This window comes from Astyanax mexicanus, chromosome 8, assembly GCF_023375975.1.
Source record: "Astyanax mexicanus isolate ESR-SI-001 chromosome 8, AstMex3_surface, whole genome shotgun sequence".
NCBI lineage: Eukaryota > Metazoa > Chordata > Actinopteri > Characiformes > Acestrorhamphidae > Astyanax > Astyanax mexicanus.
In genome coordinates, this window is record NC_064415.1 from 52,754,788 (window position 1) to 52,767,824 (window position 13,037).

General features: G+C 37.1%; 1 protein-coding gene across 1 annotated transcript in view; it reads left to right on the forward strand.

Annotated features, from left to right (window-relative positions):
* clstn2a (calsyntenin 2a) overlaps positions 1-13,037 on the forward strand; it is a 384,778-nt gene that overhangs the window by 328,157 nt on the left and 43,584 nt on the right. Inside the window, exon 9 of the mRNA XM_022677952.2 lies at positions 11,853-12,015. Within this exon, the coding sequence (XP_022533673.2) occupies positions 11,853-12,015 (163 nt within the window). The remainder of the gene's footprint in view (positions 1-11,852; positions 12,016-13,037) is intronic.

A 13,037-nucleotide genomic window follows, 5' to 3' on the forward strand; every position in this document is an offset into this window, starting at 1 on the left:
TTTATTTCTTTTATTGTTGATGATTATTGTGGCTTACAGCCAATGAAAACCCCAAAATTGGTGTCTTAGAAAATTTGAATATTATATAAGACCAATTGGTACTTTTGGCAGTGTGGGCAGTGTGCCAAGTCCTGCTGGAAAATGAAATCCGCATCTCCGTAAAAGTTGTCAGCAGAGGGAAGCATGAAGTGCTGTAAGATATATGTAAATAATATATATATATATATATATATATATATATATATATATATATATATATATATATATATATATATATATATATATATTATTTACATATATCTTACAGCACTTCATGCTTCCCTCTGCTGACAACTTTTACGGAGATGCGGATTTCATTTTCCCATCAATTTTTCTTGTGAGCAAAAGTACTGGAATATCAGACAAGTCATCTGCTGGTGTTGATCCACTATGTTATATATATATATATATATATATATATATATATATATATATATATATATATATATATATATATATATATATATATATATATATATATATATATATAACATAGTGGATCAACACCAGCAGATGACTTGTCTGATATTCCAGTACTTTTGCTCACAAGAAAAATTGATGGGTTCAGACAAAAGGCGATATCTTCTAAACTGTGTATCAGATCCAGATTTAAATACATGGAAATAAAAGTTAAAATGTTTATCTAAATGCAGATTTTCTTGATAATTTAATGACAAACCCAAACATTTTCAGTCTACAGCAGAAATAAAGGAATTGACCTCACTGTTTCAATATTTTTGGAGGGCACTGTATATATAAATATATTGGAAGGATCTACACAAAAGCATTGTATTTGTATTTTTCCTCTATGTAATTTAATTAACACTGCAAAGTATTGATAAAAAAAAAAAATATTTTCATCAAGACCGTGTTGATTTATGCTCTCTCTGTTACTGTTGACAAAATATCACAAACTATTAAAGCCCTCTGCCAGTGAAGATTTCTGTGTAAAGTTTGTTGATGAGATTAATTGCATGGAGAAAATCTAATGAAGGCTAAAATCAATTAAATGTAGGAGACTACGAGTTGTGGACAGTCAGTTTCTTCTAGTTTTGGACAGATATTTCCCGCTTTTAAAGCTATTTAAAGAGAGAGGGAGTGCAGATTCAGATGTTCTTCGCTCCATTCGCCACGTCTCGCCTATGATTGTCCCTCCAAGAAAGATTCTGGCCCATTACTCACCCATACATCAGCTGCCACTTATAAATGCTCAGCCAATCTCATGCTTCAGTGGCCAGCTCCAGTCATCGCTCCCCGACTCGTCGCCAGCTCTCCGTCTATCAGATCGAATCGCAAACTATCATTTTATCCCTCTTGTTTCTGTCAGGGACTGTTTCCTTTTTTCCCTTCTCCACCAATAACTTCCCAATCCTACTGAAGTCATTTGCAGCTTCCTGTTTTTTTTTGGGGGGGGTTGGGGACTGGCTGTTGTTGTGTGTCTAATTCCTCGTTGGGGTTTCTCAGTTGAGTGAATCACTGGGAAAAGCACCACCTGCCATAGTGAGGGAATGTGAGCACAGATGTTTTTCGTAAAATAGTAAATAAACGTTTCATCTCAGTGTTTCTTGCTGCTACTCTAATATTATAATATATGTTTTTAAGTCTTGGTTTTCCTTATTGGTTATTTCCTTGTGCTTTTTGACTGTTTTTTCTTTCCTAAACTGCATAAGTTTTCCTAGAGTTTTTCCTGATTCCTCTCAGTGCTTTTCCTTCATGACCTCAGAGTTTCTTTAATTGGAGTCTTGGTTCCTCTCAGTTCTTCTTCATGCTCTCAGAGTTTTTTATTTTTATTTTTTTAGTTCTTCTTTTTCATGCTCTCAGAGTTTCTTTGATTTGGGTCTTGGTTCCTCTCAGTGCTTCTCCTTCATGATCCCAGAAATTCTTTCAGTTGAGTCTTGGTTCCTCTGTCATGCTTTCAGAGTTTATTTGATTTGAGTCTTGGTTCCTCTCAGTTCTTCTGCATTATGCTCTTAGAATTTCTTTGATTTGAGTCTTGGTTTCTCTCAATGCTTCTCCATCATGTTCTCAGAGTTTCTTTGATTTGGTTTTGGTTCCACTTAGTTCATCTGCATCATGCTCTTAGAGTTTCATTTATTTGAGTCTTAGTTCCTCACAGTGCTTCTCCTTCATGATCTCAAAAATTATTTTAGTGCTTTTCTGTTATGCTTTCAGAGTTTCTTTAAATTTGAGTCTTGGTTCCTCCATAGTTCTTCTTTTTCATGCTCTCAGAGTTTCTTTGATTGGGGTCTTGGTTCCTCTCAGTGCTTCTCCTTCATGATCCCAGAAATTCTTTCAGTTGAGTCTTGGTTCCTCTGTCATGCTTTCAGAGTTTATTTGATTTGAGTCTTGGTTCCTCTCAGTGCTTCTCCTTAATGCTCTCAGAGATTCTATGATTTGAGTCTTGGTTCATCCTCAGTTCTTCTCTTTCATGCTCTCAGAGATTCTTTGATTTGAATCTAGGTTTCTCTCAGTAATTCTCTTTCATACCCTTTGAGTTTTAATGAAGGAGGCCTGGTTTCTCTCATTGCTTCTCCGTCATGCTCTTACAGTTTCTTTGATTTGAGTCTTGGTTTTTCTAAGTGCTTTTCTGTCATGCTGTCAGAGTTTCTTTGATTTGAGTCTCAGTGGTTTTTCCTCACACACCTCAGCATTTTAGTTTCCTAATTATTTGCCTGGACCAGTTGCCTGCAAACTGAAACAGAGCCTGTTCCACATCCTACTGTTCCGCTCCTAAGAGAGTGTTGGCTCTTGTCATTTATTCTTCTAAATTATGTTAAGGATTTTTGTTGGTTCTCCTATGTGGTTCGTTCTTGTGCTTTTAGGAGTTTCTTCTTTTGAGTCTTAGAGGTTCTTCCTTATGGGTTTAGAGTCTTCGTTCTCTTCAGAACTTTTACTCCATGGTCTTGTCATAGGTTTGAGGTGTTTTAGTTTATAGTCCTGGTTCTCCTCTGTGCTTCCTCCTCATTGTCTTATGGAAGTTTTCCTCTTGAGTCTTGGTTCTTCTTATTGTTTTTTTTTTGTGCTCATATTCTTGTTTTAAGTGTTGATTTTCCAAAAGCGATTTTTTTTTCTATACTCTTAGAGAGTTTCCCTTTATACCTTTGCTTCTTTTCAATTCTTTTTAGGAGCTTTTCTCTTGAAGTATTAGCTCTCTTTTTAGTGGTATTTCTTCCTTTTGAGTTGTGCTCTCTCTTGACTATTTTTTCTTCACAGGCTTTATTTTTTATTTTGGTTCCTCTCAGAGTTCCTTCGTCGTATTCTTAGAAAGTTTGTGCTTTTTAGTCTCGGTTCCTCTCAGTGATTCTTTTTCGCCACTTTGGATGATCCTGATTAGTGGCCTGGACCAGATTTCCAAACTACTTTGGAGAATTATTCACAGTAATAAGGCCTACATAAATACATTCAACTGCATCTAATTGGAGAACATGACCATTGAATATCGCAGCTCCAGGACACTGATTTCCTGAATTAAACTGCAGCATAAGTGACTAAAGGAAGCATATTTTCCTTAATTGGGCTCAGGCCTGAGAAACAGGGCCAGCTTTTCCGATTATAAGGTCCAGGTGCTCTTGCCGCTGTGCCAGCCGTCACTCTGACACAAAGGAAATCAACCTGCCACTCTCCCAATCAGGATTCTATTCTCTGTTTAAAACATCTTCTCCCTCAGCTTCCCAGACTATCACATTCCACTGGGCCAGAAAGCCTTATCTGTCTACTGTTTGTTCTCTTTTTTATCTTAATCCTGTATGAGAGGTATCTCAAATCCTGAGAGAGAAAAGAGAGTGATTTCCCTTTCCCCACTTTTTTCTACTCTTTTTTTTATATTCTTTTCACTCCCTCGCCAGTCCGAGACAGTGTGATTACTCCTGCAGGGCCGCCCAAGTGGCAGATGATGGAACGGATAAGGCCACGCCTAAAATTAGACCAATCTTCTTCTTAATCAAGACCATAATCAAAGCTTCAACTGGATTTCCTAGAATGCCTCATTTTCATGTACTGTATCTTTTTTCTTTTGATGATGAAATGTCTTCCTCTAAATAGTTCCAAGAGTATTCATTTTCTCATTGCAGATTTGTTGATGAATGTGTGTGGATAGAGTTACAATGGAACCCAATGACCTACCCAATCATGATTGGCCAATCACAATATGTATTTTGCTTGGACAGTATTTTTTCTCAGAAATTATTGCAATAAACTGTATTATTGTATTATAATACAGTAATATAACTATATATTACTGTATTATTGTTGTTCATGATGAAACTGGCACTCATCAGGACAGCCCTATTTGCATATGATAAGTTCAACCTGAAGAGTATTTTGGTTTGTTTAACACTTTTAAATATAATGCATGATTCCTTTATAATCGAGATGACGTTAGTATGCAGTATCACAGAACAACAAAATAACACTATATATATTTTTTTTTTTTTGATGTTTTCATTCTGATGCCACAGACTCTAGTATTTTCTCTAAAGACTCCATTTCCTATAGTACACCTGCGCCCAAACTCCAGGAAACATGCTGGATCATGTGCTGCTTTGGGGTTCTGGCTCACCCAGCTACTGTGTTCCTGAGTATAAATACCCCCTGTTTCCTATTCTCCCTCACCTGGTATTGAACCTAGATATCAAGTGTTTCTACCCCACGTTTTTGTTTTTGCGTTTGCTAATTTGTTTCTAACCAGTTTTGTATTTTTAACCACTCTTTTTTTTTACATAGCCCCGTTTAGTTTGATTGTTTATTCCTTGCCGACCTTATTTTTGTATTTTGTCTACCCTTTTGCCCTACCCTTTCTACCATTTTAGATTACCCGTGTATGACTCTTTTGCCTGCTCTCTTTGGTTATTTATTTACCTTTGCTGCACTTCTGTTACTGACCCTACTTGTCCCTGACCACTCCTATAGGTTTTTTCCTTTATTTAATAAACTAAATAAAATGTGTTTGCTATTTGTGTGTGTATCTGTCGTGTGGTTGGCTACCATGACACGTGCATTCCGAATACCAATCGTGATAAATGATGTTGAGTATATAGCAAACAATGTTTTATTATTTATTTTTCAGTTACTGAGCGTTCAGTGTAACCTGAGTACTAGTATTATTCAGTCAAGTGAAATGTAGGCTGCACTTGAAGGTCTCATTCCACTAAAATCCACTTTTTCTTGTTCTTTGTGAAATACTATAGATCTCTCTTGTATAAGATGATGGATATGAAACTGTTCTTCAGACTCCCTTGTCTGCAGTAGCTAGTCAAATAAAATCCTCAGAAATACGAGTAGATCAGAGAAACGTTAGGGTGTCTACGTCAACCAGTCACTTTAGGCCTCGCCCACCTTAGCTCAGGACCGCCCACCCGGGCTACAGCATTACGAGCTATAGCTAAGGAGGAGCTTACAGCTCTGTTTACTCTGTTTACAGCTTCTGTTTACAGAGATAGTTAACGTGAGCTATCTTGTGTTAGTAGTAACTATAGGTTTAAATTGGATCTCCGGTTGATTCTGTGTTTTACCGAGACCTTAAATAAACAATAGGGAAGCGCAGTTTGACAAGGCAGCTCAACTCGACAGAACACCGGTCAAAGCAGTCTCTACTTGCACTCACACTGCTATTGATAACATCGCTTGGCTTTTGTCCTTTGAGTTTTAGAGCTTAGTAAAATTGACTGTGGGGGAAAGGCAGGTAGGCGTTCTCTGCTGAAGTGCTGTTAGCCAATCAGAGGCAATATATTTGCATCTGTATCTGAAATCCTGTCTTTCTTCAGAGACCTCTAATTCAGTGAACTAAAGCAGGGCTAAATGGAAATACCTCAGCACTTTTTTTTTTTTTTTTTTACAAAAAACAGCTCACATTCATAACAGATAGGGTCATTTTTTACAGTATTTGCATTCTAGGAAATCTGGTTAATTATTATCTGATTAAATATCATTCGCTGTGAATGATTTCATGGTCAGTTATGTTGGCCAATAGTTGTAAATGGCTGGGAATCTCTGGTCTGAGGTAATCAACCATAGCACAAGACAAAAAGTGTCAATCTGAGACGAGACTCGTATCTGCTGGTATGCCGGTAATGTCTTGCATGTCTTTGATTAAAAATGAAGCATGTAGACACAGTGTTTCCCTCGCCAGTCATCTGCATGAGTCTGAGACTCCAGGAGGGATGGGTCACCTCAAGTAAAAAAAAAACTCACAGTTGTCATTAAAGTAAGAGGCAGCCTGAAAGCCTTTTCATTTCCTTCAACACTTGTTGGGTTTGGCTTAATGTAGCCGAGGCAGCGGAGGGCCTGGCACTAATTCACATTTCATTTTCGTCCCCGAAGCCAATCCGTGTATTATTACAGTCATAATCTGCGCCTTCTCCTCGCGGCTGCTGTAGACGTAATTACAATTACTTTGCAATTAACGATATTCAGGTGCTAGCTGTGAGTTGTACACGCTCTCCAGGCTGTTCATTTTCTAACTTAATGCAGAGCCACTGAGGTTTTTTTTTCGGTCGGTGTTGTTTTATTTCAAGCACTCTGTATTGCATCACTTGGCTTGTTCAAATATGCAATGCTAATTCCTCTAATGCTATGCTTCAGATATTTTAATGCCACTGGACATCCATATATAAAATTCTTAATATGTCCTTGAAGCAGAGTAGTTCTTCTTTTAAAGAGGACATATAATGCAAAACTCAATTTTGGGCGTTCTTTTTTTTTTCACTCGAGTCCCTGATAAACTGCAACTGCAATCTATCTATCCATTTTTTGTAAATCAGCCTTTCTGTAAAATGATTAGCCAGCAGACTTTGTCTGAGTGAGGGATCTGTACCTACTGTGTAGTTCAGTGGTTTGGATGGCTAAGAAATGCCACATAGAACAACCCTCTCCCATCGACTTCCACCCATCCAAGAGTCCAACCCACATTTCTGTCATTTTGGTTGAGAACCTCAAACAGTACAAAGCAGGATTAGCCAGGAGACTTCGTCTGAGGGTGGGATCTGTACCTACTGTCTGTGGTAAGTCAGCAGATGAGGAAGATGTAAGAGATGCTTATATGAGTAGTTTGATGGCTAAGGAAACCCACGTAGAACAACCCTCACGCATCAACTCCCACCCACCTAGACTTTGTCTGAGGGTGGAATCTGTACCTACTGTTTGTGGCAAGTCAGCAGATGAGGGAGATGTACGAGTTGCTACTGTAAGTAGTTTGGATTGCTAAGAAAACTCACATAGAACAAACCTCACCCATCGACTCCCACCCACCCAAGAGTCCCACCCACTTGATCAGTTAAATATCTGCAATTTCTGTCATTTTGGGTGAAAACCTCAAACAGTACACAGCAGGATTAGCTGATAGACTTTGTCTGAGGGTGGGATCTTTACCTACTTTTCGTGGCCTGTCAGCAGATTGTTTATTGATACGCCTGTTAGAAATGAACTGGCAAGATAGCAATGAACGTCAGACTGTTGATGTCTGCCTAGGTTGTATTAAGTCAGTGGTTGGTAAACCTGTGTTTTCTATTGCCAAGATAGCAATACACCAGAAATTTACCTAAACACATCTTTCTTCCAGACGACCATTCCCATCGAAGATATATTTGCGAGCATCGTTGCTATTTTAACGGCGCAAGCTTAAGGTGTGAAAATTGACAGTTGGCGAGGTGCAAGATAGCAATCAGCATCGTAACGCACCTTAACGCGCATGGTCTAAAATAGAGTTAGTAGCTCTTTTTTTTTCTTTCTTCAGTTCTTGGCCCCCTTACATATACGTATACCGGAGAGACTATGAGTGTCACAGAGATTTAGAACGATCTTGACAGAAAGAGGAAAGAAAAAAAACGTTCTGAGGGGTCCAGAGAGACCGAAAGGTGGAGATAAACAGAAAAGGAATGAGACAGAAGAGATAGAAGAAGAAGAGAAGGCTCTGCAGGGCTCCACCTCTGCCTGGAGATAAGGCAGAAGAAGATCTGTGCTGGGGTCCCCAGAGATCCAGGCCCAGTCAGAGAGGTGTCTTCCTATTACAGCTCTTCAGATGAATACGACTCTCCTCAGCACCACTTGGGCTGCTGTCTTCTTTAAGCCTATATTTGTATCTGCGTATGTGAGATAGAGAGAGAGTAAGAGAGAGAGAGAGAGAGAGAGAGATAGAGAGAGAGATTGAATGAGAACAGTATTTTTTTTGCTAAGCTACTGTATACACTTCAAAAATATATCTTTATTAGATTTATGATTGCCACCCTTTTATTTATCAAACTTCCTTAGAGACGAGCCTGAAAAGTACAAGAGTTCATAAGTTAAATATATATTTTTTGCACGATTAAACTAACAAACAAATCAAAGAAACGTATCAAAGTGAATTACTGAGACTATAAACATTGCATTTAAAGTCTGAAGAATGCTTTGTTCTTTGCATGCTGTTTTTTGATGTGTAAATCACCAAAATTTGGGTTAAAACTGCTCAGATGCAACGGTAAGAGCCATAAAAGGCATATTTACCATCCTGTTGTTCTGTTATTCTGGAAATTAAACACTTTGATTTTTTTTTTTGTTTTTTTTATGGAGAACTAAAGGAAAACAATTCTAAGCTTATCATCATTGACAAGATTTTAGTGTATTCTCTCAACACAATCTGCTGTTAACTACTTGTTAAAAAACAGTTTGTAACCAGGTTAGCTTTTTAGCTTTTCCCCCGACTCGCCATTTCCTTGGTTTGGCTTTCTCAAACCAGTAAAAAGTACTTTCCCAGTAAGCTGGTGTCTTGTTCCCGGCTGAGGTGGTCTAGTTTGTTTTTAAGCAAACTTTCAATAGTCAAGATCACAAGACAATCTTGTGGCAAATCATATTTATATCTAGCAGAATCTGAAGGAGATGGGCTGCTCTCCAGTATCAACAACACCATATTTTCTCCAGAGGTCGACATTAAGTTTTACTGTTTCTCCAGCTTTGACCAGAACTTGCTCTAGCAGATGAGGTGTACATGTACATTTTCAGTTTTTTTTTTTTTTTTAATATATGAAGGAGCAAGACTGTGATGTAACAGTTTTGTAGTTTTGTAATTGGCTTGTTTTTCAGCTCCTCCTTTTACTTTGTCTGATATTATTTTTTGGGGAAATGCAGAGTGATTTTAGGGCACTATAAACTGAATATGGTCAGAATGGATTATGAGCAGACAGCAGAAGAACTCAAGCCAACTGACTCATAAATCACAAATACAAAGACTGGTTGGCTAAGGATTCCTAATGAATTAATACAGATTTTGTCTGTCAACATGGGAAAAAAGTATACGGTTATTTTAATAGTAAAGTAAAGTTGAAGTATATTATTAGTACATATTATTAAGTATATATTATGAGGTAAGTATACTAGGATCAATGTACTTGTAGTAGACTAAGTGTACTATTTCAATACTTTTTCTTTTAGTATATAAAAGTATACTCTTAAATATGATTTGGGTGTACAAGTAGTACACTTTGAGTACATAACTAGTTAACGAATGTGAGCAAAAATAAAACATAGATGCAAACTAGTAATGTACTCTAAGTTTACCACTTGTACACTTGAAATATACTTTTAAGTATACTTTAGTTATACTTTTAATAAACTTTGAGAACATACGTTTAATTTTACACTAAGTTTAATTTTGTACTTTAAACTATAATAAAAGTAAACGTATAAATGCTGCTTATAAACTTTTTTTCTTAAAATGCAATTTTAAGCATACTCTCTTTTAAGTAAATTTAGTCAAGTTTGACATGTTTTAATAAAATCTGCCAAATGTTTATCTGTTCTGTGTCTGTGTTCTGTGTTAATTACACTTTAAATAATCAGGCTCAGAGCCACTCGTGTACTATTTATTCTAAGATGTTACACCTCAAACAACAATGCAACAATGCCAAGCATACTTAATATTTAAGGCAATAATATTTAATTGTACTTTTCTTAAGTATATCTTGATTAAATGGTTATATGCCAAATGTACTTAGACTTTTTGGTATCTGCATCAGTATAAGAAAAGTATATGTAAGTATAATTATGTTTAATATGTGACTGATACATACAAAAAAAAAGTAAACTGAAATCATACTTGCTTGATTTTAGTTTAAAAGAAGTATACTAATAGTACACTTGAATAAACTTCTTTTTTTTTAAGGTTGGTGGCAGTTTTTTTTTTTTTGCATCCTCTGCATTGAGAGTCCAACAACCTTTTGGAAGTTTGATTGTAAAGAATGGAGGAGATGTTTAGTGTTCATCAGTAATTCATTAGTACAGAGTACAGCACTGCTCTCTAATGCCACATTCTGGAAAACACTTCTTTTCTTAAACGTGTTTAAATGTGTCGGTTGTTGGCAGATTGACTTGAGAGGGAAATAATTTGGAATTATTCATTTCCTGCATCCCTGCGTTTGGCCTGCGCTGTACTTGGCGCACAGGCTAACTGCTTACTGGCAGAGCTGCTACACTTTGCGAGAATGGAAATACTACACTGAAATCAATTGTGTGAGTTAGCAACAGTAACCAAGGCTCATGGGATTCGACAATCAGCGCATTGTTAGCGGCGACTGCGAAAAACCATTAACAGAAAAAGGGGAAAAAATCGCAGCGAGAGGCAGAGATTCAAGCATTATCTTGATATTTCTTGGACTCATAAATCTTTGTCGCCTTAATGAGCATCTGATTAGAATTGCACTTAATTAATTATCTGACGGATGACAAATGATTAATAGCCGAGCTAATGAGCACAAATTGATTTGAATCTCTTCTTTATTGATGGGACGTTATAGCGAAGCGCTAATTCATGTTGATGTTGAACAGCGCCACTGCTTCCGAAACCCCGGCTGATTAAAATGCGCAGCTCGGAGCTCCAGACCGGAGCCATGATATGCTTTGTTCTGTTTCGATTAGCTGGGATGTGGAAGATGGGAGACGGGATAATGATAAACATTGATATGAAATCATGTTATTGATTATTTAGCTTAAGCCTTTATGGCATAATGTTGCCCTCAGGCTACAAACCATCTTTTGGTTGTACTTAATTTTTAAATCTATTTATTTTATTTTATTTCTAATATAATGTTACAAGGCATATCTATGCATATCAGTCCATTGAGGTGTACAAGTGGGTCATAAATAAAAGTATGTTTATGTGCAGGAATATGTATTTGTATATGTGCATGGCAAAGCAATGCTGTTGTTTTGATCCGCACTCGTTTATTTGTAGTTTTATTTCCATCCCTTCCATCCACCAAACTGCACTCCTTAAGGGCAGGTCCCCAAGCTTTGATCCTAAAATGATAGATAGATACTAAAATGATAGATGGATGGATGGATGGATGGATGGATCAACCAACAAACAACTCCTTAGCAACCAATAAGCAACCACTTGGGATACTAAAGCAACCAGTTAGCAATACTGTAAAAAAAAAACACCTGGGATACCATAGCAACCAGTAAGCAACACTATTGCAACCACCTGGGATACCATAGCAACCAGTTTGCAACACCTTAACAACCACATTGCAAATGTGTGTAAAATTGTTCCAACGTCCCAAAATCCTTAGAAAATCTTTTTTTTTTTCTTTTTGGACCTGAGTTTGACACCTTTGGAAATATGTTTTTCAACCAATCATGGTTTCTTGTGAATTCAGTCGACCTTTGTAAATAGCATTTTGTTGAAAAAAGATGAGCAGAAGAACAAACAAATGTTTATCTATTTATTTGTTTATTTATTGGTTATAACAATAGAGCAACTAGTCAATTAGATGGTTTTGGATGATATGTGATTATTTTTCTGTTATTTATATATATTTTTTTCTTCTTTGTTTCCCCTACAGATCTGTGATAAAGAGTGGCACTACTACGTGATCAATGTGGAGTTTCCTGCCGTTACTCTGTTCGTCGATGGCGTGACCTACGAACCCTACCTAGTGACAGATGACTGGCCTATTCACCCCTCTCAGATAGACGTGCAGCTGACAGTCGGCGCTTGTTGGCAAGGTGAGGGCGAAGAAACTCAATAGTCAGAAACCACACTACACAAATTAAGATACCACTTTTTGGAATAACCCTGGTTTTAAATCAAAGTGTTTCATGAATCTTGGCATGTTGTCCTCCACCAGTCTTACATACTGCTTTTGGATAACTTTTTGCCACTCCTGGTACAAATTTTCAAGCATTTTGGTTAGCTTGGTTTGATGGCTTGTGATCATCCATCTTCCTCCTCTGATTATATTCCAAATGTTTTTAAGTTGATAAAATTAAAGAAACTCATCGTTTTCTCTTATTTTTTTTCAGAGCTGTATTTATTTGAACGTAGCAAAAGAAAAAGAAATTTAAAAATCAAATTAAAAATTAGGCCCATCCCTAACATCTTTAAATCAGCAGCCAAAGCTTTCATAATATGCAAGAGAGAGAATAAAATGAAGCTCCACACTTCACTTCATGCTGACACTTGTGTTGCCAAGATAGCAATGCAAGTCTGACTATTGACTGTTGTCAGGGTTTTAATCAGTCGGTGGCGAGCCTGTGTTTTCCACTGCCAAGATAGCAATACAACAGACATTTACACACATGAACACACCTCACTTCCTGACCACCACGCCCATCAGTCCAGATATATATATATATATATATATATATATATCCACAAGCTCCGTTACTATTTAAATGACAGAATCACAAGTTGTGAAAACAGACTTTTAGTCTGTAAGTGTAAGATAGCAATGAGCGTCACAGTGCATCTTGTACAGGGTGTAAGATTGGACCCTTACTCATACAATGAAGCTGCATACTTCAGACGCAGAGGTGAGCCAGGCTGGTAATACTAAGCACAATAATAAAATTTGGATTATTTTTGGACTACGTCTTTTGTCTTAATATTTATACAGTCATGTGGTCTGCACAGTCACATACACTGGTAGCTCAGTGACTTCATATGATCACATTTCTAGAGAACCACTGATGATTCTTCTGTAGATGAACTCCACTGGCCTCCGAAGAGGTCTGACTTCAACCTCACT